General features: G+C 42.6%; 1 protein-coding gene across 1 annotated transcript; it reads left to right on the forward strand.

The window, feature by feature from the left end:
* The first annotated feature begins 13,957 nt into the window (after positions 1 to 13,957).
* LOC118230731 (artemin) lies at positions 13,958 to 19,364 on the forward strand. The gene is made up of 3 exons (XM_035424003.1): positions 13,958 to 14,029; positions 15,887 to 16,067; positions 18,870 to 19,364. Exons 1-3 carry the CDS (start codon positions 13,988 to 13,990, stop codon positions 19,286 to 19,288), a joined length of 642 nt encoding a protein of 213 aa, XP_035279894.1. The 5' UTR covers positions 13,958 to 13,987; the 3' UTR covers positions 19,289 to 19,364.
* Positions 19,365 to 26,745: the final 7,381 nt, after the last annotated feature.

The following is a 26,745-nucleotide window of genomic DNA, read 5'->3' on the forward strand; positions in this document are numbered from 1 at the left end:
TGAAATCAGAAAACCTGGAAATTGGTCTATATGAAAAAACAAAAGCCTAACACGACTGAAAAATGTGCTGTTGATTGTGGCATTAGATCCCATTATGCAGGATTATTTATGCTGCTTACAGTGCCACAGGGGGACCTAAATCTGGAGATGTTTAAGGGTCCAACACAGTGATCCAAATGATTTCACAATTATTGTGCTGTTATGTTCGAGGAAAAAAAAATACCAGAGCTGGTAAATGGCTCCAAAGACACTGACGGAACGAAAGGGGTAAAAGCTTATTCCAACAAAAGCCCCCCTCCCACACTGCTGAGTGTACTGGAATGCCTTGTATGAATGCTCTTTAATGAGCTGCTGCCCAGTAGGAATGTTCAAACTGTTCAAACATTCAAATTATTGTCCATTTGGAAAACATTAAAAAATAGTTTTTCTTTTTAAACGTGGAACAAATCACCATGAAATCGACTTAAACCCAAGGTGAAATGCCTAATCGTTCTTTATCCTAGGCTGTGTTTAAACCGTTTGATTGAAAAGCATTAGGAATGTTCACTGGACTGCTTGTCCTCCAGCATTTGTGGCTGAAAGCAGTTTCCAGACAATAAACTGTATTCTTCTTAAACTTCGAGTCAGGTCAAATACATTAATCATGGCGGGGTCATTTACTTTGAAATAACAGGCCAGGTCATTATGGAGAGCCAGCCCGAGTCTGAACTCGGCGACAGTATAATGCTTTGAATATCATTTGTTCATCCAGACAGACTAATGGCTGTTTTTTTTTTTTTGTTGTTGTTGCTGAACATAATTTGAACAAATGAGTTGTGGTATGATATGAGGTCCAGGGGACACATCGGCCATTTTGAAAACCTGTATTGAAATCATTTCTGTTCTCGGGGAACTGGATGGCTTGGGAGCAGGTCCCAGGGCATTGTGTTAGACTGCCGTGCACGTGGCTGGAGCTGATGAACGGCAGGCCTGGTTCTCGGCTCGGCGTGTGGAGCACCTGCGCTCAGCAGGTAGTTTTCTTTGCTGGGGCGGAAGGGCAGAGAGCACGCGGGCAGATATATGGAGCTTTCTCACCGGCTCTGACGTGCGTATGAAGCACCGCTCCGGGCCAGAGGACGTTTGTGTTGTGTCGAGGCAAAGCAGTGTGCACGCGCTCACAGATTGTTTAGGTGTGGCGACTGGTTTTTTTTCTCCAGGGTGTTTGTACACACTCACTTTGGTCACATACATTCACTCACACTTGTACATAAGCATATGCATACACACAAACACACATACACATGTGCATATAATTCACAAGCCCTCTCACACACTCTGTTGTTTACACACTTGGCCAGATACACAAACATATGTCCACTGGTAAAACAGTCAAACATATGTCTATAGGCATGCACAAACAGACAAACACAAGCTTTCTTACTTACTTACATTGCCATATGTACACATATTTTCTTCTCTCTCTCTTTCTTTCTCTCACACACACACACACACACACACACACACACACACTCACAGCCGTCTCGCTTGGCCAGTTCCCTGTGACTGCCCTTGAAATGCTATCCGCGCAGCAGGGGCTATGTGTTCGAAATGAATTCCCATTTAAGGAATGATTCACTCGGAGTACCTTTCCCACCGCTCATTTTTGTCATGCAAGGCTCTCACTTATTAGAACGAGGAGCAGTTTATAATCTGGAAGAATTCACTCAAGTACTTTTTCAGAGGGGAAAAGAGAGAGAGCGATGGTGGCTGCAGATGGGGACTGGGATGGGATGTCCTTACTGAGAACGAGTTTATAATCCTGCTTGAAGGGTGGAAGTGTCAAAGAGTTGAAGCTTGGTCATTGGTCACCGCTCCACCTGACTGCAGAGCTCAGTGGTCCAGAAGGGTAGCGGGGTGAAGCGCCAATCCTTGTTACCTAGGAGATGCTCACAAAACTATACCATAGTCTTAACAGGAAGATTTGAATACTCCGGGTGAACATGCTGTGTCAGTACATGGGGCCCCGAACTAGAGTCTGCAGAAGAGTCCTAGGAGGTCCTCAGTAAAACGGCGAAATATTTTCCCTTTAAGGTTATTTTGTTCATGTTTTCATATTTTAGACATTACAGATTTTTAAACGTTCAGCTAACATAACCCCGTGTTATCAAAAACATCTGGTTTGCGTGTCTCTGATACTGTTATGATGGCTGTAATTTAATCCATATTTATGTTTCTGTAATAATTATGTGGTTTTGGACGCGCTTCCATATACAGCACTAACGTGTTGAGCTGCCACCGAGTCCATTGTAGGTGCTGGATAAAGGTGCCGACAGTCAGCCTCTTCACTGAGGGATGCTCAGTCAGACGGTGGCCATTTTAGGGCCTGGGATAGAGATTGTGAATGGTGTTGTTGCCAAATCCGCACATTTTAAGTTAGGTTTACTGTTGCAGGGGAGCACTTTTGGAAGGCGCGCAATGTGTCTTCGTGGTAGACAAAGCAGTTAGTGGTTTCTACATTAAGCATATAAAAACAAAGAATTTGGGACGTCAGTTTGTCCTTCAGACGATAGGGCGAGGCTTGATTCACAACCAGTATGTGACAGGGTTTAATCCCAGGTGGGGCATTGCTGTTTTGTCCTTGAGCAAAGTGCTTAACTTAAATTACCAGTTGAATGTCAAGAATGGGAAATAATAAGGTTTTTAAGTCACCTTTGACTAGGGTGTGTGTTAGCAGCACTGTAAATTGCATAATAATAATATGATGCTGCTGGGTGGCTCATCGTGTTAAGACTCTGTTAGTGTAGGAATGGGCCCCACAGCCTGATATCAAATCCAGACTGTGCCCGTACTGAATGGGCCCAGCAGCCCAGGGATGCGATGGTTTCAGTCGGCTGGTGTGCCAGCATCTCTTCATGCACTTGTACCTTTGTGAAGTTTCATGCTCTATCCATCCATTATCAATACCCTCTTATCCTGAGCAGGGTCACGGGTGGGGGGGGGGGGGGGGTGATGGCGGGGGGTGATGGCGCCTATCCTAGCGTGCATTGGGCAAGTCGCAGCAATACACCCTGGACAGGTCAGCAATCTATCGCTGGGCACACTCATACCCATGGGCAATTTTGAGTCTCCAATTCGCCCACCTGCATGTCTTAGGACTGTGGGAGGAAACCGGAGTACCCAGAGGAAAGCCCTCGCGGACACAGGGAGAACATGCAAGCTCCACACAGAAAGGCCCAGGCCCTGCTACCCACTGCACCACTGTGCCGCCATTTCATGCACTACGTTATGCTAAATTACACAACATAATGTAGCACCACATCATTCCTTTCATCTCTCTTCTCTAGCAGGCTCCTTGGCTGCATGGCTCCCTGGAGAAAGTAAAGAAACACTATTTGATGCAAAGTTTCTGGTTTCGTTTTTCTTTAAAAAGACAATGAGCAGGTTGTGCATGTTTGCTTTGGTACGCTCCATCTCCCCCCGGGCATCACTGTGTCAGTTTTTGAAAGGCATGTCTGTATTTTGCAGTCATCTTGAATTTAGGAGAAACCTGGAATCAGGGAAATGGGGTCCTTTCCTCCAGGCTTGCTGTGAACCTGTTATGGAGAGAATGGCAGCCAATCTGAGCCAAATACACTGAAGAATATGAAAACGCTAGTGCTTGTTACATCAGCATTATAATGTTCAGTTAAGAACATTGTAATCACATATTTGTGATCTTACGCCTTAAACAGTTAATTTCTTAAACAATCCAGTGTGTACAGATATATTTCAAATTTAGGAGAAAAATTTGATTGCTCCATAACATTTAATAACGACATTAAACTATTTTCCCTTTTATCTGGGCTTAACTGTTCACTAAAGAGCTTTAGTTGGACTTTCTCTGATAGTGGTATGGCTGATAATGGTATGCCTTAAAGGCTTTTCTTTGTAGGCATGGGTTACAGTAAGGCCATTTCTGCTCATTTCTTTGGTTTGTTGCCTGATTATTTCCATAAGAAGGAAACCCTGGGTTGGGTGGTTTTTGTATTTAGGCTGCTTCAGGTCCCTGAAACAAGCTTTGCTGTTGAGTGGAAAGTCTACTTCTCTGCTACTCCTACCGCTGATTAGGAGGAGAGTGGTTTTTCTACTGCGGAAGTGTTGGGGCCAGACAAGAGTGGGCTGCAAATGTGCAACAAAGGTACACTGCAAATTGTGTTTCCTTTACGCAGAGGAAGACAGAAGGCTTTGCTGCCATTTCAGTGTAGCCTATTTCAGACCCACAGTTAGATTGATATGGGATTCTGCCGCATGCTGCTTACTCTTAGACATGCTGCATAATCACAGGCCAGTTAATAGGCAGGGATGTTATGGGTCAGTGTGTTTCAAAATACGCAGTGATGGGTTAATTCATGGTCTAATCCAAAGGGATAAATGAACGGATCGGTGAGAGAAAGTCGTGAGAAAGCTGTGTGGAGCATGGACAGCACATTTCTGGTTCAGGGCAGATGCTGAGAATACAATACAAAATTAAGAGCAGTTACAGATTGTGTGGGAGATCCAACTAGAACATGTGTCAGTCAGCCCGTGTGTTCTATGTGCCCACTAGCAACAACTCCGAGAACATGATTTACAGTTTAGAAATGTGGTATTCAGATCTCTGCTTCTAAGAACCGTGGAATGATGTATGACATCAATGTGACCACAGTGAACCGCTCTCGGGCAGCTTGAGTCATTCATTCATGGATTTTAGGAGACGGTTCTCTGCAGTCCAGTCAATCTGTTCACTCATTCCTCATTGCAGTGACTTGTGCATACCACATTCCAATTCATTACTGTCACTTTCTGCAGGCTATCCCTGACACGACTGTTGCAAACTTCACCTCCCTCTGACTGATGTGATGTCTCTCAGATTCAAGTAACATGCACTTACAGAGTTGTCTTCCAGTTGATATTATGTGGCAAAATTTAGGAGTGGGCATGACGCAACTAACAAAGCACACACGCACACACACAGTTAGAATTACCTGCGGCTGAAAACTGCAAAAAAAATCAAAATAAATATATATATATTCACTCAAAAACATAATTGTAGGTTAAAATGTCAGAAGGAAAGAACATTTTCATTTCAGAGAAGCTGAAATTTATTTAAGCAAAGTGCTGTTTATGATACAAAGGATACATAAGCTAGACTGAATTTCAGGAAGGGAAGGTTCTTGTGGTGTCGTGAAAACACATCATCAGTGAATGAACATTGAAAAGGGAGCTGCAGTTAGCTGACAAGCAGGTGTCTTCCTACTACCCCTAACTTGGAACAGATTCTGGGACTTTTAATGAGTGCTTTGGATGTGCCCACTAAAATTGGTGTGTTTTATTGTGTGTAATTAGGTACACTTATAGCACTCCTTTTGACACTCACTCCGTTGGAAAACTCATTGCTTTTTTTCTGACAGACATTCAATAATCTCAATTCAAACACCAGGTACAATCTAAATCGATGTGTCATAGAACTGGCTGTTCCTCATTATTGGGTCTGCTGGCTCTCATGATGCTAAAACAGTGTTGTTGGTAGACGTATCACCAGAGATCGTGTAACATCTTTGTGCAGGAAACAGGCAGTGACTTTGAACTTTGTTGATTAGCGTGCGGGACTCAGTTTGGCATCAGAATTGCAGCATTGGCATGAGTGCCCTTTCATAATGGGATTCCAGTTTGGGTGTGAACATGGCTGAGGTACAGGTAGGTCATTACTCGGCAGGTAGAGTGCTGGAGATAAGCAGTGGAACCCAGTGTGGGGAAGTGTGTCGTTAGGCAGTAGGAGCTTAAAATGCCGCAGCCATGAGTTATGTTAAGTTGTAAATGGAAACAAAGCACACATACATTAGGTTCTGAAGCTACACTGCACAGTCGAGTGTTGGTTTTATGGTCCTTTTTCCTGCGGAAAAAAATCCTGCAATCTAAAAATCTCAAACTCAAAAGGATTACAGTATGTGTGAGCTGTCACAATTTCTGTTTGCTGACATTTTTATTAATGTCTGACCTCTAATGTGAGCCGGTTCGTGATGCTACGGAGTACATATCTTTTTGTGTTTGCTCCAGAAATCAGACTTGAAACACTTTGCACATGGTCCATAATTGCACCTGGGCCACCCTGTGAATGTGCCTGTTGTCACGGACGCACTCACTGTCCGACACGACCCATGTGATCATTGGCACCATTCCCTCCACTTTGGCCTCGTAAAAGGCAACCTAACTATGTCATACCACACTTTGAGTCATTTAAAAACATCTGAAGATTAGTTCCAAATCCCACCGTCAAACACTACTCATAATATTTACATCAGACTTTCCGGATTGCTTAAAGGCTAGTGTCAGTAGTTTGATAGCCTTTAATGATAAACACTATAAGTTTGCTGGCATGGATTTTGAAGTTGACCTGGGTTCAGTACCTTAACTTGGTACAAACAGGACGCGTAACACAGCCAATACACGCAGACTCTTCTGTTACCAGCTGTTGAGGTCCATAGCACTGGGGAGATGCATCCATGAGAACCATTTCTAGAGAAAAACATGAAACAATTTATTATGTATTTTCATAAAACAAGATGAGAATATTTTCAATTTTTTTCTGTTTGTTGAATGTTTTTAGGGGGTCTGTGAGAAGGGTAAACCATGGCTGAAATCTTTGCGATTGCTTTTCCCACGATCTCTCTCCAAGCTCGGTTCTCCTCTTGGCTGAGCTGAGTTACAGTCATAGTCATCGCAGATGAGTACTCATTCATTTTCAATAAATCCCCAAAGAAAATTTAGATGAATCGTTATCTGCAAGCCTTTAAATTGACCATGACTCCATTTTGAGCGCTTCTGTGGATTTCACTTCTGACTGGTGAAGATATCACAATCAACATGTATCACATGAATCTGGGACGAAGGTTTCAGACTTTTTCTGGAGGAACTGCTATTGCCACTGTAGCCTACAGGTGTGTAATAATAATTGCATCCTACTATATGTAGCTGTGGTATTTTAAATATAAACTTTTTTGGGGAGTGGATCTCCAATAGACATAGGTGTGCAATGTATGATGTGTATTTACATGATCTCCAATAAACAGTGACAATCAGGGTTGGGCAAATCTTTGTGCAAATACTGTTATTCTTCTTGGTGTTATCATATGTTATGGTATCACTCTCATTTTGTGATGTAAATTGCAGTTTTTGGAGGAATTGCCTGAAAAGTGCACCCTGTGGGGGGACATACTATGTTCCCTTGAAACCAACAGGTTTAAAAATAATATAGCAGTGTTCCATCATAAATCAAAGCTGTCTCTTTTTGTGCCACGCCCTTACTGTCACCACTCAACCTTTACTCTTTTGCAGTTTGGTGCAGTTTTTCCTTCGTTTCCTTTACCAGTGTAGAAATCCATTAAGTGCCCTTGCAGACTAACCTACGGTCATGGTCTTCAGAATCGGATGAGGTGCACAATTCCGGTGTGGAAATGAGATGCAGTAGTCACAGCTATCACGAATGAATTGTCACGGGTGACCTTTGGTTTGTCAAATGTGAGAATTAGAAGAGCAACGGGCTGTCGATTGGGAGGCTGAGTGCTGGTCTGCTATGTGTTGCATCCCTCACGCCTGACCTTAGGGAACCTGTGGAGAGCCCTGTCTGTTAGGAGTCTCATTGAGTAAGTGAATCCAAGTGTTTTATGTGAGCCTTATCGTTTGCTTAACTGAACTTTGCATGATCTAGCTGACGAATGAAATTGCAATGAGTCGTACTGTAAGTTTTGTTTGAATGGTACATGAACTGCATTCTCTGAATGGAGTTGCATTATGCATTTATAACTTTATAACTCATTAATGTCTTGTGTATCTTTAGAGATCATTACCACAGAATTGTTTGGAGGGAAATTCCCTTTGTACTGAGTCGCAATTGTTTCCTTCAAGGCATTTGACATGCTTCCAAATATATGTTTATGTGTGTGTAAATATGTATATGTCTGAGTATACTAAGTAGTGTATATTAAAATGATTAGATAATCAATGAAATACATATGATTCCCTTATATATGTGGAAAGAGATTAATATTTTTTTAAAAGTAAAAGTGTGTGTGTGCGTGTGTGTGTGTGTGTGTGTGTGATGCATAATACTGAGTGTCCCTTAGTTCATAGGGCAAACTGGAGTCATTTCAAATGGAGACTCAACCAGAGATGAGAATGTCCAATATAATTGTCTTTCCAATAATAATACCACTTATCCTTGCTTATGAACCATATATTTATTCTCCATCCACTCTGATTGGCTGTGACCTCCGCTTGGTACAAACATTATTTACAATAGCAACAAAAACAGCAGTGATAACGCCGTAACAATATTGTTATTTTAGCTATTAATTTCCATCTCATATTCAGATGGATTATCTGAGAATTATTTGTTCTAGTGCTTATTTGTGTGAGAAAATTACGACCCATCAGATTTTCCCAAGGAAGATAAGAGTGTATTTATACAGCTGAATTTCACTGCACTTTTTAATTTCCCAAGGTTGTAACATTATATATTTTTCAATGCCCAATTTGTTCCAAAACTTCTGATCCACCACCATGACTATGTAAGTCTGACACCTTGGTAACTCAGACAGGTATTAAGGGTACAGTCACAAATGTTTTTTTTAACAAATTTTTTTGGAAACATGTTTCACTCAAGTTTTTTTTATTGCTTTTTTCTTAACAGGAAATGTAGGCTTTCCTGGTACCTGCCTTATTTCCTTATGTGTGGGTATGTGTTACTAGAAGGAACAAGACATGGTATGATTTTGAGGAGTTTGGTTTGCATACCGGATTGGAAGCAAGTCTGGCAATAATCAACTGCATTGGAATGCCCGAGTGTACTTTTTTTGACTCTGTTTGAGTGGGTATCCTTTACTGCCATCTTGATTTAATGTATTTCCCCTTGCTACACCCCCTCAGTGTTAATGATAGGCTGACCTGGCAAAGGGTATAGCTCCAGTACCTATTTCGGCAGGAGACCCCTGGAAGAAATTACAGTAAAACGACACACACACACACGGGACTGGCAGTTCCTTCTTCTGTAAGTGATTTGTAAGGGACTGCTAGCTGTGTGGTGTGGTGTAAAAATATGCAGTTCCTTTTTGTATTAACGCTACAGAATTGATTCCTGTAGAATATGATCGGTGAATTACTGTGGGAAGAGAAGGACTGCTACAGTGTTTGGGGTGCCTCGAAGCTGTAATACAAGACGTCAGAGCCTCTGCATCTTTATGAATTTAATAAAAGTTTTCACACAGCCTTTAGGCTTTTTTTTCTCTCGGATTTATGGAGTTCGCAAAACGTGATGCCAGGCTAAACGTGAAATGCGGCCGTCTTTGTCTCTGCTGGCTTCACGCATTCAGAGCATCCCAATTAAATTTTTGGCCTTGAAATCGTTCCTTGAAACATGTATGTGGTGGAAAAGCACTGGACCCTGACAAATCCTGTCATAAAATCATGCCCTAGAAACGGGGCATGTTTTTGTGTAAACAGCGCAGATTTAAGACAGATGAAAAGAGGGGCCCGTGCTGGACCCGCTTCCAGACTTCAGAGCACTTGCAGCTTCAGCCTTAGCCTCATTGTCTTTCCTCTGGGGGCACTATCAGCCCTGTTGAATGACCCCCCCCCTCTCTACCTATAGAGCACCAGTCCTAAATCAGGGGTGTGGAGCGATATCGTCCTGCCCCAGTATTGGGTTTCTGTCTCTCAAATTGGCGGAGAGTTTTCCATCACCTCATTCTCAGAAGTAGGCCAGGGTGGCGGGTGGCGGGTGGCGTGAAGGTCAAGGATAACGGTTTGTTTCCCGGTCCTCCTTTGACTCCCAGAAGGCCGAGCAGGAGGACCATTCAGAGGGACCAGGGATCGTTTGCCGAACCACTATCAGCGCTATGTCTCAACGTTATTTTTTAAACATATGCACCTGATTTGCACTTGAAATGAAATGCCCGCCTGTATGTTCAGGTGTGAGGTGTAAGTAAGGTCAAAAAGCATTTAAAAAAGAAACCACAGGAAATGTGTAATGCAAGTGCAAAAAAAGTGTATTATCGTATGTCTAATTTTGCATCTGACTAAGGTTTAAAACCTTCCAAGGGCAAACTAAGGTGAGAATGAATTTACTTGGAGCATTTGCTGTATTCTATGTAAATAACATTATGTAATATTCCCAACATGAAGACAAAAGTCTGTTTCCGTAAAACAACTTTAACAATCCTGTCTGCACATGTGTCTTCACTTGGCTGTAGCCTAAGTGATTTCCTTTTCCACTAAAATGTTTACAATATGGCAATTGCCGTTTTCTGCAGCTCTCTTGGTCTGTGTTCAGCTTCAACCTAATTTGGCGCTTATTTGAATGCTTTAAACGTTTTGCAAATTTTGCTGGAAAGACGAGTTCCAGTCTCATTCTTTGCAGGCGGAGTGGTGCGAGTATGTTTTATAATATACCAGCCAGCCGTAGACGAGCACTAGACTGACTGAGAAACAAACGATGACGGCACTCGCTCAGATATTTTCCCAGGGTTTAATTTATTCATTGAAAATTTGCCCTTTAAATCTCCAGTGTTAATGACCACACGCAGTTCGGATTGTGGTCGTTTTTTTTTGAGCTGCGTTAAGCTTTATTTTGCCCCAAAGTCATTTGAGCTGATTACGGAAGAGGCGGTGTCCCGTCTTCAGTTTTCCTTAAACCTTGAATTAATTCTCCCCAACGGTGTGCATGCTCGGCCCGATGTAAACCAGAGTCGGGAATAAAAATTTGAACGACCTCTTGCCTCAAATGCTGGCGCCAGATATCATGGAAATTAAACTTTCATGAGTATTCCACCATCTCCCAGGCTTCAGTGCGATTGATCACTCTATGTGTTAGCGCCTGGGGGGCAGAACGTATGTCCCTGGTCCCCGTGCAATAATTCTAAAACCCACAGCAATGCCAGGCCCTTTAAAGATTAAAGCCACAGACTTCCTCCACAAGCGCCGACACTGGTAAAAAGAGTTCCTGTTTTAAATTCTGGATCACAAATCAGAATCAGGCTCTTGTGGCGAGTCAGTTCTTAGAAAGATATCTTCTTCTTTTCCCTCTGCTTATTATGTTTCTAGTAGCATTTGTTGTGAAAGTAGTGTAATGGTAACATCTGTTGTGAAAGTAGTGTAACAGTAACATTTGTTGTAAAAGTAGTATAACAGTAACGTCTGTTGTAAAAGACGTGTAACAGTTACGTTTGTTGTAAAAGTAGGGTAACTGTAACGATTGTTGTAACAGTAGTGTAACAGTAGCGCTTCTTGTAAAAGTGGTGTAACGGTAACATCTGTTGTAAAACGAATGTAACAGTTCTAGTAAAGGTAAAGGTAATGTTGTTTGTGGTTGTAATAATGGTGTGAGTAAAAGTGAAGTAATGCACTGTTGTCATTGCGAGATGTTTTCCACTTGATGTGGAATCAGTTTTCTCATTACCTTTGTTCAATGCCCCTGGATGAAATCTTATCTGCATGAAGCAGTGGGGCATTGGTGACTGCTGAGACAGTCCAGGGTATTTTTAGAAACGAAGAGCAGTAAAACAGACATAAAAAGCCAGAGAGGACATCATGCTCTCTCACTGTTGATTTATCTGCTATATATATCTCTCCGTGTGTGATAGACAGCTATTTATAACTTTACACCTGTGCCCTTTGTATCTAATGTATAGTGTTTGTGCCTTCCATTTCTCTCGGGGGTAATTGTTATATGTCTTTATTGTGATAGTGGACATACCATGTAAAGCGATATTCTTTTGTGATTTGCTGTCAGAGATTTTATTACTACAGGAGCCAAGGAATGCTTGAAAAAGCGATCGGCTTGAAACTGCTCTAGGGAAAATGTGCCTCGAAAGGAGTTTGTCCCCAGCCAGTTTGACCCATGAGGCTGCGCTCTTGTCTTATCTGTGAGGATCACATTAATCCTGAGTGTTTGCTGATAGGAAATGGGGGGGTGGGGGGTGGGGGATGGGGGGGGGGGGGAGGCGTAGTTTGTTCCTCTGGCACAGAGACGTCTGAGTAACAGCATGGCCCTGATGCTGTGCTGGTGTCCGTGCTTCACTGCCTGTCACAGAGTGCCATGGGTAGCCTGCAGGGCGAACACACACACACACACACACACACACACACAGACACATCTACACACGCACACTCACATACACACATCTGCACATGCACACACACACATACACACACACGAAAACGCTCACACGTACATATTTTCAAATACGCACACACACGCATTCACACGCACACACATTCACAACCACCCTCTCTCGCGCACACACACACACACACACACACACACACACAGAGTATATATTCACTAAAACTCTGTTTATGTCTCTCTCTCTCTTTCTCTCTGTCACACGCACACACACTCTTGTTCACAAGCACATATATACACACGTTTTCATAAGCACTCACATTCACACCTAAAGACACACACGTTCACAAAGCCGCACATAAACGTTCAAAAACACTCATGCACGCATGTGAACCCATACCATACACCCAAGCACATACACACACACACACACACACACACACACACTCACATACACTAAACACATGCTGTCACACATACTTGCACACAGGCATTAACACAACCACACACGCATGCACACACATTAACACAGAAGCGTGAAAAAAAGAAAAACCCGGCCATGTGCTCTCACTTTCTCCGCTCTCTCTGTCGCTCCTCTCTGCGGGGCTGCAGCAGGTAATTGGTGGTGCTGTAAAACCCTGTTGGCAGGGATTACACGGGAAAGATTCGGTCTGTGCTGCTGGCAGAGGAGCTGGTGTCTCTGTCTGCTGTTTCTGCGGGGCGAAGGTGTATTTAGTACCCTCTATGCAGGGGACCACACCTGTCCACCCTGGCAACCCCTTCAACACGGCTTTCTGGAGAAAATCCTATTAACCTTAACTTGGCATGCAGTTCTAAATTCCGCAGAATCACCTGGAGCAGTGGGCCATTGTACGTAGGGAGCAGTGAAGTGCTAAGATTAATACACGTTGTGTAATGAATATTGTTAATCAGTCGTGAAGGGATGTGAGGTTGTGAAATTATGTGAGGAAACATTGCTACTCCTGTGTATATGCTACTTTATATGCAGTGCAGTGTTAAGGGAGTGCAGACAACTCATGATTAAACCATGATTTTTAATAAAGATACTGCAAAATGTATATATATATATATATATATATATATATATATATATATATATAATTCAGACACCATGGAAATGGAAAAAAAGATGTCATATACATGGCCTTGTATACAACCTGATAGCGTATAAATGTATTACAACAGGCCAGTTCCAGAGGGGTGGTATTTTCCCTCTTCATGGACCCCAACAATGCAGGCGACCATTATCTCTGTATCTCAGGATTGTGAAACTGGGTGTGTCTAGAGGGGTTCCTTGAGTATCCCTGGATAACAGGAAAATGGTAAAGTATGGAACCCTTTTAACTTGACTGGTATTGATGGGCTCAAGTGTTTAAGTCAGCAGCATTACGGTATGAGAGTCATATTACCTTCTATCACTGCCATTACCACAGATTCAATAGAGCTCCTGCCATCCCCTCAAAAAATCCCAAAAAACACATCTCTGGCTCTTTAAGAACATCCCTGAGAGGATTTCTAAAGAAGGTGTTGTTGTTGGACTAGGAGGTTTGGTAGCTGTTCCTGTGGACAAGCTCGCACTAGCACCATGGCCTAGCCGTGTCCTCGATGCTCTGTCTGCTTTGACACTAAGCACACAGAACGGATGAAGATGACATTTTCTGCCTGCCATCGGTGTTGAGGTTGCCATATTTCAGTGTGGCCCCGTATGTTATGTGTTTGGGTAACTTTATCGCACCGGAAGCATCAAATCCAAACGTGTCCTCGTTGAGTCGCTGAACAGTGCACTCCCTTGTTCTCTGTCCAGATGGGAAGAGGTGGAACGGAGAGAGCAAGACGGAGGAGACAGCCAGCATGTCATCGGCAGGTGCATTCTTTCACCTGGCTAACTGGAAGGTAAAGGCCATCATACAGCAGATAAAATTCGGATCGGATATTGGAATTTTTCCTTCCTTTAGGGTCCTTCCTTTAAACATTTAAAGGGAACCTCGGGTAATTCTCTAGAAAAAAAACTAACTTGCCCTCAAAACAAAGTTCTAATGTTTCTGCAGGAAGACGACGATCATTTGAAGACTGAAAATGAAAAAGGCTAGTTGCTCAGAGAATTACACACTCTGAATGTGTTAAGTTCTGGATAAATCCAAACTATATGACCCAGTTGATTTATGTTTTCAGATGAGCCTCTCATTGTGTCCACAAAAGTTTTCATATTAGAATAAAACACTTAGACATTCCGGATACATGTAAGATCTATGGTTCCTAAGTATTACATCACTTCTGGATTGGCTGCTTCCCCGTGTCTGTACCACATGATAAGGTGTCTGCTGTTCTGTCCACATGTGCACAGCTGTGGGAACACCCAGGGTAAACCGTGGGCTCCCTTTAAATATTTAACCCCCCGGGCCCGAGTGTTGAGTGACAACTGAGTGATTAATAAGCAGAGGCAACATGCTGCAGAGGGAACCGTTGCATGTTCACAGGCTCGTCCCGGTGAAGGGAGGGAGCGAGGGAGGGAGGGAGAATGTTTCATGTCCGGGTTCTGTTTGAGCTGGAGGGGATCAGTTTACTCACAGCAGCTTGAAGTTTGACAGTCTCAATGGGCTGGGTGTGTGTGTGTGTTGGGGGGGGGGGTGTCATGAATCAAATGAAGGCACTCCTAGACAAGCTATGACAGGACTATGTACAGCGGAAGGATGAGTCCCATTTGAGGCCAGTGACTGGATTCAAAGTCATTGCGTAAACAGGTCATTATCGGCACCTGGATGTTACTGTAATAGAACCTTCATCATTGATAGGCTGCCAGTGCTTCCTCAGTCATGCCGCGAGCGCGAACCCCCAGCTTAGAATCGCTCGTCTCAGGTGGTGCACTGGGAGGACATGCTGTTTCGCACGGCCGCTGCATATGGATATCGGCACCTAACGGCCAGTTATGAGTGAGATCCTTCAGTGCCGTGCTGCAGATCTGTATATAAATATATCCAAGTGTATGGACACTTTATTTTGCTTGACCAGCAAGTGCCATGCACGGCACGAAAGTAACGATGTACTTTTGTTTCTTATCACGGTGTTCTACATCCCTATCAGGATTGTTGTAACTTTTCTGTTTGCATTGTATTGCATTGTACGGAGCACCTCGAAGTCCTGCACAGTACTGCGCAATGAACTGCACATGACGTGAAGATACAATCACACTTAAATGGAGTATATAACTGTTTGATTACCATGCAATTACATAATAATAATCATGCAATGTCTATAGATTCCCGTCATACCCTGAACTTGATCCTTTTTTTTTTTTGCAGTTACACCACAGAAATTACTTATGCAAATTATTTTGTGCTTACAATAATAATATACTGGTTATAACAATATAATAAACTGCATGGAACGCTTTTCAGTCATCATGTTCAAAGCACTTTTCAAAAAATACTGTTAAGACAGAGTAGGAAAAACGAGGGTAAACTGTTCAAAAGCGCAAAGGAATGGGCAAGGAAGTGAAAACTAGCTGTTAAAACAATACGTGTGGTTAACAGTAGGCTATTGTAAAGGCTGACCACTTTCAGATAAACTGTGTAGTTTAATTCCATAATTTGTCCTTCCTTACTTCTTCCCACAGCTCCACAATGAAAACCCCGTGTCCGTGTGTTTATTTGGTCACCTAGGCGATTACTCCGTGCGGCGGTCCCAGGGAAAGGTCCGGCCGCACGTTTCCACGGTAACGACCGCGCTCCACAGTCTGTTGTCTCTTTGCAGGTGATCCTGTGGGTGCTGTCCTCTCTGCTGGCCCTGGTGGACGGCGTCAAGCCTGGAGGTCAGAGGTCAGAGCACAGTAATGCCGTGAGGCTGGCGGCAGGCCACTGGCCCTCCGACGTCCCAGATATCGAGGAGCTGGGTGATGCGTCTGACATGCGCTCCTTCTGGGGCGGCCTGATTGGTGAGTGCCCGCACCGTCTAATCTCTGCTGCGAAACCATTAGCCGCCCCGGTTGCTGATACTTCCATCTTCTTGGCCTTCGTCCAGAGCAGTAATGCTAGACTTCCACGAGACCTGAAACAGCTCTATTTAAGGCTGCGTCCGCAGAAGAGAAGTGCCTGCCGCCTTTTTTTTTATTTTTTTTTTTTGGTCTTAACTTTGTTTAGATTTACCGTCCCGCCGGGGGCTTCTCGCAGGGGTTCATTAAGCGCGTCGTCATCGCCCGTAAACCAGTCAAGAAAGCGGAGTCTTAGGCAAATGCGTAAATAATGCGATACTTAGAGGCGCTGCTGTATGTGCACATGCGCCTCGGCGTGCCTTAATTACATGCGCCGTTGCCTTTTTATTGGACGTGAAGGCCATTTGTCTCCTTTCCCCTTTAGAGCGGCAATAATAATAAACAGCCCTGGTGATCGAAGAACCGCCTCCTTGAGAGATGTGCTTTGTGAATCACTGCTTGGGCCCTGATTGGTGGTAGCTATAAAACAGCAACTAACTTTTATGCCTACAATGTTTTTCTCGCCTTAACATGGCCTTCGTCATGGTAACATGCGTCCCCACACACAGCAGATGATGGTCACCAATCTTTTTTTTTAGTTTATATGTTTCTCATACTGCCTCTTCTTCCCTGGCGGGCAGTCCAATCATTACAGCCAAGCAGTGCTCCAGTCCCCTTCCTCCACAAATCCTTTTCAATAGAGTTCATATTTTTTGTGTCATTTTTGTCATGACTTGCCGGTGTTGGACTAGTGGTGAGAGGAATGCAGTCATTTATCCTAAGAGCAAAGCTGTCGTTCATGGACAGGTTCCTTGTTACAGGCATTTTTTTTTGGATAGACGCTCTTATCCAGAGTGACTTACAGAACTTTTACATAGCATATCAATTGCATCTATTTTTACAGATGAATATATACTGAAGCAATGCTGGTTAAGTACCTTGCTCAAGGGTACAATGGCAGTGTCCTACCCAGGAATCAAACCTGTGACCTTTAGGTTACAAGACCAGTTCCTTACCCGTTATACTACACTGCATTGTACTATACTACCTTGTTTCCTATTCGACCAGCAGCCACTGCAGCGTTTGCATGGTTTATAATGCTATCTCTGTGGTATTTGTTGGCCACGAGCAGATGAGCTTAAGGCTTGATTCATTGGCCCATATAGTATTTTTATTACAGTTTACACTCAGCTAAAGTTCACTGGCACGGAACACCTGAAAACTTACAGCTGTGTAGCAATGTTATATATCTCTCGCTAGTTTTCTCTAACTATGGACTGATGTAGGTGAGTACCGCTAAACAATTCAGTTAGCAATTTGAATTTGCAATTTATGGACTCATAACACATTTGTGCACAAGATGTTCTGCCTAATTCCTATTTCGTTAATCTGAGAGTTGCGATCAAGCAGTTGTTGGTCAGTCAGTTTGCAACCCTTCCCTTGAAACCTGCACTTTTACAGACTTTTAGAAATGGAACAGTTGGGGTCATAAACGTCTCCTTCCCACATTCATATTTGGCTCCTAAAGCAGGGCTTCAAATACGGTTTGGGAGGTCCTGTCCTACAAGAAGTGTATCGCTATGACAAGAATGGTCGAGTGGTGAATAAGCCAGGGACTGTTTTGGGATGCTGCCACAAAGTGAGGTTCCCATCTCATCCTTTCTCAGAAGAAATGTCTGACTGTGCCATCGTGGAATTTACAGGGTGTCAGCGATCCAGAGAATTCATATATTAAGATTAGAGCGCAAACGTGCACATAGAGCGATGCCTCCACAAAGCGAGACTTACAGCTTTAATCTTATCCTGCAGTGATGCCTTTGATTTATTGTAGCATACTCCAGGCCTGTGTAAACCCAGCCATGTACATATCTGAGGTGTTTCGCAATGCCTTCTCAATAGTTTACCGTCTTTGTTTACCTTTCCTGGGGATGTGGAGTTCAAACCATGTCGGTAAACACTGGCTTGAGGTTGGTATTTTTTACGGAGTTTGTCCTTCAACATTTTCCCCCGTATCCAATGTACAGCGGAACCTCGGAGTTTCAAATTCCAGAGTTACGGACTGACCAGTAAACCAAACAGGGTACAAACCTGGAAGTTTTAAGCTTCTTATTATGGATTCTCTGTGTTATTGTTACTGCTGCAAAAACGGTGCACATTCATTTAAAAGCAGCAGGTTTTAGTGGGCAGCAATTTGGCTGTATAAATGAAGCAAAAACAATGTTATCTACCTATATACAGGAAAACACACGTTTTAATGCCTCATTTGATGTATGGACAATTGCATTTGTTCATTAATGGAGATAGAACATTTTAAGTTTGCAACAGGTAGTCAGAAGGTACCTGCTAATTTTCAGACATGTTGCTGTCCTCTCCGTGTTCTCTCATCAATATCATGTCTTAATTAATGCTGTGGCAAGAATCACCCCTAGCTTGCTCTACATTCACAGTCTGGTCTCTGCTTTTCTAGATCAATAACTTTCAGTTTTTCTGTAATCAACACAGATATTTGCTTAAAATTTTTAAGCATGCTTGACATACAGTAGGCTCCTTTTTTAACAGTCATTAACTACAGATAGGTTATTCTTATGGAGTGTAATCCATACGTTAATTACATCATACCCATTGAAAAGAAGAACACCAGGATTCAGAAAGAACCTGACTTGTTTATTTGCCTTGTGCTGGTAGACATTGATGGATGGGCGCTCTTGGGCGATGTAATGCAGTGTTGTCTTCACTCAGCGTGTCTGTTTCTTCCGTTTCCCGCAGAGCGTCCGTCTCTGCCGAATGAAGAGGAGGACCAGCAGATCCGGTGGGAGCGCTCTCCCTCCGACGCCACGCCGTCGCGGGGGTCGCGGAAGAACCGGAGGAGGTCCAAGAGCAGCCGGGACTGCCGGCTGGAGAAGAAGCAGATGCGGGTGCGGGACCTGGGGCTGGGCTTCGACTCGGACGAGATCGTCCTCTTCAAGTACTGCGCGGGCACCTGCCACAGCGCCCGCAGGAACTACGACCTGGCCCTCAGGGCCATGCTGGAGAACGGGAGCCTCCCCAAGCACGCCGCCAAGAAGCTGAGCACGCAGCCCTGCTGCCGGCCCACCCGCTACGAGACGGTGTCCTTCATGGACGCCCAGACCACCTGGCGGACGATCAAGTGGCTCTCGGCTGCCAACTGCAGCTGCGTGGGCTGAGATGGGGCGTGGGGGGAGGGGACTGGAGATAACCCGGCGAAATAAACGACAGGAGGTGAGCTAAGGAAGAGAGGGAGCCGCCTTTCGAAAAAAGTCAGGCTGGAGGAGAGAGGAGGGGAGCGAGGGAGGCTTCAGGGGTTGGGGGGCTGGAGGTTCCCACTGGCAGCTCGTGGCAGAGGGCAGGTTTGGTGCCCGGTACGTGGGCAAAGCTAACGGGCGAGGCAGTTCTGCGTGACGTGTTCCCCTGTCTTAATGTGGGGGGGGGGTCTGAGAGCCTTGAGGCCCGCAGCCCATCCCACTGCAAGGCCGTGGCGTGACGGAAAGGACCGGAAAGCGGAGCAGTGTGCCGGCGGGCTGAACAAAAGCCAAGGGTTTGGACAGGAAGGTGGCATTACCCATAATTCCACAGGAGATGTCAAAGAGCAATGTAAACAAGAGGCCTGGCAAACAAAAATACGAGTAAAAAAAAAAACAGCGTGCTGTCTTAATTCGTCGATGACGTATGGGCTTATGTGTGTTTCTCTTTTCTGGAAACGGAAAACTGAACACTGTGGAGGAGGTCAGTGTCTGCTACTGTCATCTGAGTGGATGTCATGAGATTTGGGCCACACTAAAGACAACACACCTACAGGATAAACTATAAAAACCTTTTAGGGGTTTTTTAATTCGGATTGACAAGAAGATTCAAATGGAGACGGGGGTATGGAAAAAGCTTTTTTGTCATGGATGTATTCACGTGTTCATGACACAGGTGGAAAAAATCTTCAGCTTATGCTATACTTCCTGTTTCTTTGTGAATTTTGCTGTTGTTTTTAATTCAACGTGATGTAATGTCACCCTGACATTAGTCCAGTGAACAGCATGTTCAGGCTTCAGTCCCTACATCCCATTCTGTAACAGCTAATCAATAGAATTTAGAGCATAGGGATTTCATCACATTTGTGACTTTGTAGAAGATTGGAGCAGCTTTCACTTTAACTGAGCTGATGAGCTGGTCAGTCTTGTTGGAATTTCTGCATTTTGTGGCTTAATATGGTTTAGTGTTGGAGAACTCGCACACTTTACAGTAACTATAAGGTTAGAAGTTTATAAGTTTCTCACAAGTGTCTTGATATCCTTGTGATTATGCCAGCTGCCACCTGCTAACTAATGCTAACTTACCCCCCCCCCCTCCCCCAGGTCTTTTTGGTCTAAATGTGTTGCTTATTTTAAACAAAAAGCAAAAACAAACAGTAGACCCACGACTCTCCTGAACCATGGCTGGCCAGCCCTGCTTTAGTGCTTACCTAATTTGACACTAAGGGTTATGTACCTGAGCATTACAGAAGGTCTGGTAAAACTAATGGGTAGCAAATGCAATTACAGTACCTTTTGCCATATCGAGCTCTGCATATTCACTGATGCGAGACAGATAGGCCTCAGATTGCAGGTCACTGAAATGGAGATGTCACATTTGATGCAAACCGCAGATTTAGCTACCAGTCTAAATAAAGGATCAATGAGAGCCTGATTACACTGTTTAATCATTGCATTTTTTGGTTTATAGCTTCAAAATGAAAGTGGCATATTTAAAAACAAGGTAACAGAAATGTACATAATTAGTCAATATATTAAAAAAAACTTCCAATGTATATATTTTGGCTGTAAAATTGCAAATATTTGCGTTCTCAACAACCTCCAAGTTTCAAGGCATTCCTATTTCCGTGGTTCTCTTGTGTTTTCAGAATTATTGAGCATTAAGGCAAGTGAAAGAGATACAGAACAGAGTGGGGTTAGGTGAGGTTAGATGAAGTGTGAAATCATGGTTGTCCGTAAGTAAGTCTGAAGTTTCAATGCATGATCAAAACCAATGAAGTACCATCGACGTTAGCCCCTTTGGCCAAATGACTCGTATGAGCCTTTTCACAATCCCAATTCTGAGTCATTGAACTACTTTATGCATTCACTTGATTGGGAAACTATATTGTTTACCAGAATATGTCTGATGCATATCTATTAAGTCTAAAACATTCTAAAAGCATGAGTAATGACCTTACTATCGTAAATCATTTACCTGCATAAAGGAGTGTACAGCTATTTTCCAGTATATGCATTAAATGAGTAAAATATAAATTTTAAGTTATTGGGACATTGGTACGATTGTATTCAGTCTGTTTCAGTTAGAAAAAAATCCTGTTGGATTTCATTTAACTTGTCTTTTGCGCAAGTCAGATCTTGACTACAGTGGAAGTGTCAGAAAGAACATATTCTGGGTTTAAAGACCTCCTTCTTTGTCTTTTGTAAATATTTTTTACTGCTATAAACCACAAATAAAAGCATGACAGAGGTTTATTTGGTTGTTGGGGAAGGGGGGTGTATTTGAATGTTTGATGTTTCGATTTATTGTACATGGACTGTAAACCATAAAGGCAGCCACTTTCTGCAGTGAAGTACCAGAGGACAATCGGCCATTTGAAAGCCAGCACTCAGATACCACTTTGAACACAAAGGCAAATAGATTGCACAGTTTACATAGCACATGCACATACTGCAGTGTTACAGTAGTCCTTTTCTGCAGTTTCAGTATGTGTTCAGCTGCTGTCAATAGTGATAAAGAAGTGACAGGTAGCATACTGCATTCTTTGACTATTGACTATTTGACAGTAATGGGTTAGTGTGACACTTTGTTTTGCTGAGGAGAATTCAAATTATGCGGCTGTTGCATTTCTGTGGCGCCCCCTGCTGTTCATTCTATATATGTTTCGTATGAAATAGCTAACAGACAATTCATACATCAAGAGTGGCTATCATATTTATTTCACTGTATGAGTCTGTGGAGATGTATGGAGCCTTTCCTTGCCTAACCTCTAGCTTCAAAGACATCCTTCCATTTGGGCTGATAAATAATGTGGGCATCTGTTATAAAGACAAGGACGAATGTGCAGGACTGTTTAGGTAATGGTGCTGTGGTTTTCCAGTGTGGTCCAGAATGTCTTGTGTTTCAGATAGATGTGAAAGCATTTGAAGACTGCATGTAGCTGGGGGACCCTGTAAGCCAGGGCTGCCCAATCCTGGTCCTGGAGATCTATTGTCCTGTAACTGTTCATTGCAACTCTAATTTGACACATTTTATTCTACTAATTAGCAGCTCAATGCAATCTCTGGCTGTTGAATGGGGTGATTTGTTAGAGTTGTAGTGAAAGCCTACAGGATGGTAGATCTCCAGGAACAGGATTAGCCATCTCTGCCGTAAGCACACGCACAATAGCACCAAATTGCTAAAATGATATGGTCAGTAGCACTGAACTGCTGGAACGATGCGGTCAGTAAAACTCCCAGGTGGCACAAAATGTTCCCACAATGTTACTGGAATGTTTTGTCAGTGTTATAACATTGCCTCTACATTGCAGCAACATTGTGAGAACGTTTTATGTTATCTGAGATGAAGAAAGATTTTTTTTTTCCTTTTCCAACCAAAATGTCATCTTAGCTTTCTGTGCACAATTGCATATCGTTCTTAGTTTCTCAGGATTTTCACTGTACTGTAATGCTTTATTTCATGTGTCTTGCTGCTAGAGTCAGGATAACTGCATGTTCTTTTACTTCTGTGAAAGAAAATGACCACAAACTGAATTTTCTACCGATTCCTTTATGTTGTTGTGAAGCGGCGCTATGATACAGTGATTAAAACGGTAAATAACTGAAGACATGAATTACTCAAATCTATCAATGTTATCAAGGACTGCAATAAAATGACCCCTTAACTTGACACTTTGCACTAATTTTGGTGGAGTAAAATTCGCTTCAGTGTGCTAGTAGAATCAGCCATTGTAGACTTAGTTGTTACTGTACATGCAGGCACATTTGTTACACTGCATTTCAAATGCAAGACGTTTACCAAATCACAAAGGGAAAGGTAATCCCAGTCCGTTGAAAAATAATAGATTTATCTGTTGCTTTCACAAACTCTAATGTGCAAATGATAAAGAATACCCTGACTCTCTCAGCCTATGACTGAATGTGATCTCTCTGTGTGATGTTTTTCTCTGCTGTGATATAAAATATACAGTTTGTCTTCATTTGCCCTGGAAAAGAGCATGTTGGAGTGAGAGCCGACCAGTTCTCTGTTTATCCGAAGGAATAGTTCCACAGTTGTGGAATCTATCTCAAAGCCTTGGTCTTATTATGTTTTAACCTCCTGTAAGCCCCCTGTGGCAGCAAACTGATGGCATCTTGGATGGAAACTGCAAACTGTCGTCTCCCAGCATGCACGTTACAGTTCCACAGATCTGCTATTGACGCAGGTTCAATTTGCAACAGTGCATTGTGGGGGTGTTAGCTGGGTTGCAATTTAACTGTGTTCTGTATCGCCGGTGAGAGGGGTGCCTTTTTTTTGCTTCTTTTCATGTTTCAAACACGAACTGAACACTGATGGATGCTATGCATCTCCTTGCATTAATGTACAGAACTACATGCAAAGTATTTATTACATTTAAGTTATTTATTTATTATCATTTTGTAGGATTCTTTTTTTTTTTGTGGATAACTTTTTTTAATTTATTGCAGTTTGGCCATGTATCTTTAGGTTCACTCATCTGTTGATTATTTTTGTTGTATTGTGTATTTTGCTTAGGAAATGAGCAACAGAACAGCTCTTTTGAAATTTACCAGCTGGTTGTCATCAGAAAGCCCAGGGAACTGATTGTCTGTTCTTGGTTGTCGAGTCCGAAATCTTGATCTCAAGCCTTGCTGTTCCATAAGATTGAGGTTCCACAAGAAACACCAAACTCTGGTTTCAAATAAAACTATGAATGACAAATATTTTTGTATGTCAGTATTTCAAAACAATTGTAAAATGAAAACAGTTATTAAATGATATTATTATTATTATTATTATTATTATTATTATTATTATTATTATTATTATTATTATTGTTGTTGTTGTTTTTTCTGTTCTTGTTGTTCTTGTTGTAATGACAGTTTAAAATGTATCCTCTATTTTTGTACAACGCCATTTTCCTTTACAGGAATAAAGTTTTCAAATAGTGCATTGCTGTTGGATGACTCTTGACATCAAAACGTACTGTACATTCACTTAATATCACCCAGCCTATCACAGCATCTGCCTGCTAACACCCCATTCACCTGACATGAAATGACTGGGTGCACTGGAAGGCCAGGTACCAAAATAAATAAAATATTCTCTGTGCATTTAATAATATTCTTTTGACTGTAGCCCCTGGTTGAACTGTCCTAGGGCCTGAGCTGAACTGGCAGAAGGAAGACCTGGAGGCCATTGAAGTGGCCCCTGACTGAGGACCCAGAAAGCTGGAAGGCTATGAGAACACCGCTCCAAACCGCAGGTAAAGGGGTGGGCTGCTCTCCACTACGCCAGTTCTGGGAGGTTCTTCAGTCACTGGATTGGATAAACACCACTCTGCTTTCTTATATCCAGAACTTGCCTTCTCTCTCAGATCAAAGATAGCCTTCTTGATGTAGCTTTCCATACACCTATGTAAAGACTCTATGCATATGCATTGTACATGCTGTATTTTAAGTCTGACTAAATTAAAGTAGATTCACGAGGGCACGCGTTGTCCAGATTCAGTGAAGGGGTGTGGATGATTGCAATACTGAAAGCAGATGCAAGCAGGAGAGGTTCCGTAAATCGAGCCTGGCATTCACAATGTCTGTGAAACACAATGTCTATGAAACTCGTTGGATAAATTACAAGGAAAAACTTTTGCGGCATGCCTTCTGCGACTCAAGGGTTGCTTTACCCTTAGTTTGCCAGCTACAATGTATGTATTGTATGGCACAAAACGCAGGAGAGGTCAAGCAGACATGTTGATCTTCAGTATGTATCAATGCTCGGTATGTATCATCTACTTTTTTTTTGTCGCTGAATGTAAAGGAAACTGGGCAGGCTGGGAGTCTGATCTGAGAGCTGTACGGGTCTCACAGCTGTCAGGCCTTGGGTATCATCGCATACACGGCCACAGTTTAAGCATGCTCTTTACATGGAAAGCATGCTACCCCAAACCTCACGGCAAGCAGAAACGTGATGTCACAATAGCTAAGAACAGTCAGAGAGCAATACACCCAATACCATCCTGGCTTTTTTTTTTTTTACTAGACTGCCCACATATTCAGGTTCAAATACATCAGTGCTGTTCTTCCTGGTTCACAGAGGCTTGAAATGAAATGCACTTATGGCAATATTTTATGGCTCCGGAGGATGTCTCATAAAGGATTAAGTAGACTAGGCAATATTATGAGGCATAATTTCATCACTTAAATCTACAGTCAAACTTAGTGTGTGTTGCAAGGTTGATTTTGTCGCCGTGCAGTCATGTAGAACACTGATAGAGTTCATTTCGATTCTTTCTCAAGCTTTACCGTGTCTTTCCCCGTCTTTTATCATTGTGTCATGCTGCCCCCTAGTGGTATTTGAAACTACTGCAATTGTAATGATAATATAAAAAATCGTAGATTCATGACGTTTTCACCCAATGACAGTGGCTGTAAAACAATTTAAAACTCTAAAATTAAATATGTTAAATGGTATATTATGATACATAGAAGAAACCGAGACAACTATTATATAATATTTAAACGACTGTTAAACAAATGTTTAAACCTTTCTGATTCAGTATTGTTATCGTATGAAGTCTGCTGTATAATCATTGGTTAAATATATACCCTGTGCATTAGGCTTGTTATCATATTCCATTATTGGACCAGTAACCGTCTTTAAGTAGGCATGACCAGTCAGCTGCACAATGAATGTTTATCCAAGGCTTGCTACAGAAATCCGTTGCTTTATTTTGTCTTAAAATACATTCAAAATTCAGTGGGGTTTTTGTAAACATGGCTTCTTGTCAAAAATACATAGGTACAGTTACAAATACATGTTTTGTGTCATAGTGACATTCAAGTCCAGGGTGCATGCAACACACGTAAAATACAAAGCAGTGGCTCAAATATGCCAACTGTGGAGTCCTTGGTTTTACTGGTGCTTGACTGAGTAAGTCAATCACATTTCAGAAAATTAACTACAGAAAACAGGGGTGGACTACTACGGATTTCACAGTGTGCCATTCATAGTTGTGGGGGCGATCAGTTTTTTTTTTTTTTTTTTTGTTCAATCGATTTAGTCATCCCTTAAAATTGACCTCTCTATGTCCCATATTTTTTTGCCTACCAGTGCCACCAGCATCCCCCTTCCCCACATAGGAGGTCAAGTTTATGATGAAACAATCCTTGGACCTTTCACCATTGCTGTAGGTGACCCCCTCCAGCTGCAGGTTGCAGCCTTGCCCCACTCTCCATCTCAAACTTACAAAATTCACAATAGACAGCCCCCCAACCCACTCACCCCACAAATAACTATAAAAAACTAGTGATAATAACAATTATGACAGTGAAAAAAAATATATATAATGAAAATATAGCAGCAAAAAAAAACCCCACTCTCT

Source organism: Anguilla anguilla, chromosome 6 (genome assembly GCF_013347855.1).
Source record: "Anguilla anguilla isolate fAngAng1 chromosome 6, fAngAng1.pri, whole genome shotgun sequence".
Classification (NCBI taxonomy): Eukaryota; Metazoa; Chordata; class Actinopteri; order Anguilliformes; family Anguillidae; genus Anguilla; species Anguilla anguilla.

Coding starts and splice junctions, on each gene's coding strand:
- LOC118230731 (XM_035424003.1), top strand. CDS start 13,988: ATGTCATCGGCAGGTGCATTCTTTCACCTGGCTAACTGGAAG. Junction 14,030..15,886: donor TTCACCTGGCTAACTGGAAG/GTAAAGGCCATC, acceptor GTCTCTTTGCAG/GTGATCCTGTGGGTGCTGTC. Junction 16,068..18,869: donor CTTCTGGGGCGGCCTGATTG/GTGAGTGCCCGC, acceptor CGTTTCCCGCAG/AGCGTCCGTCTCTGCCGAAT.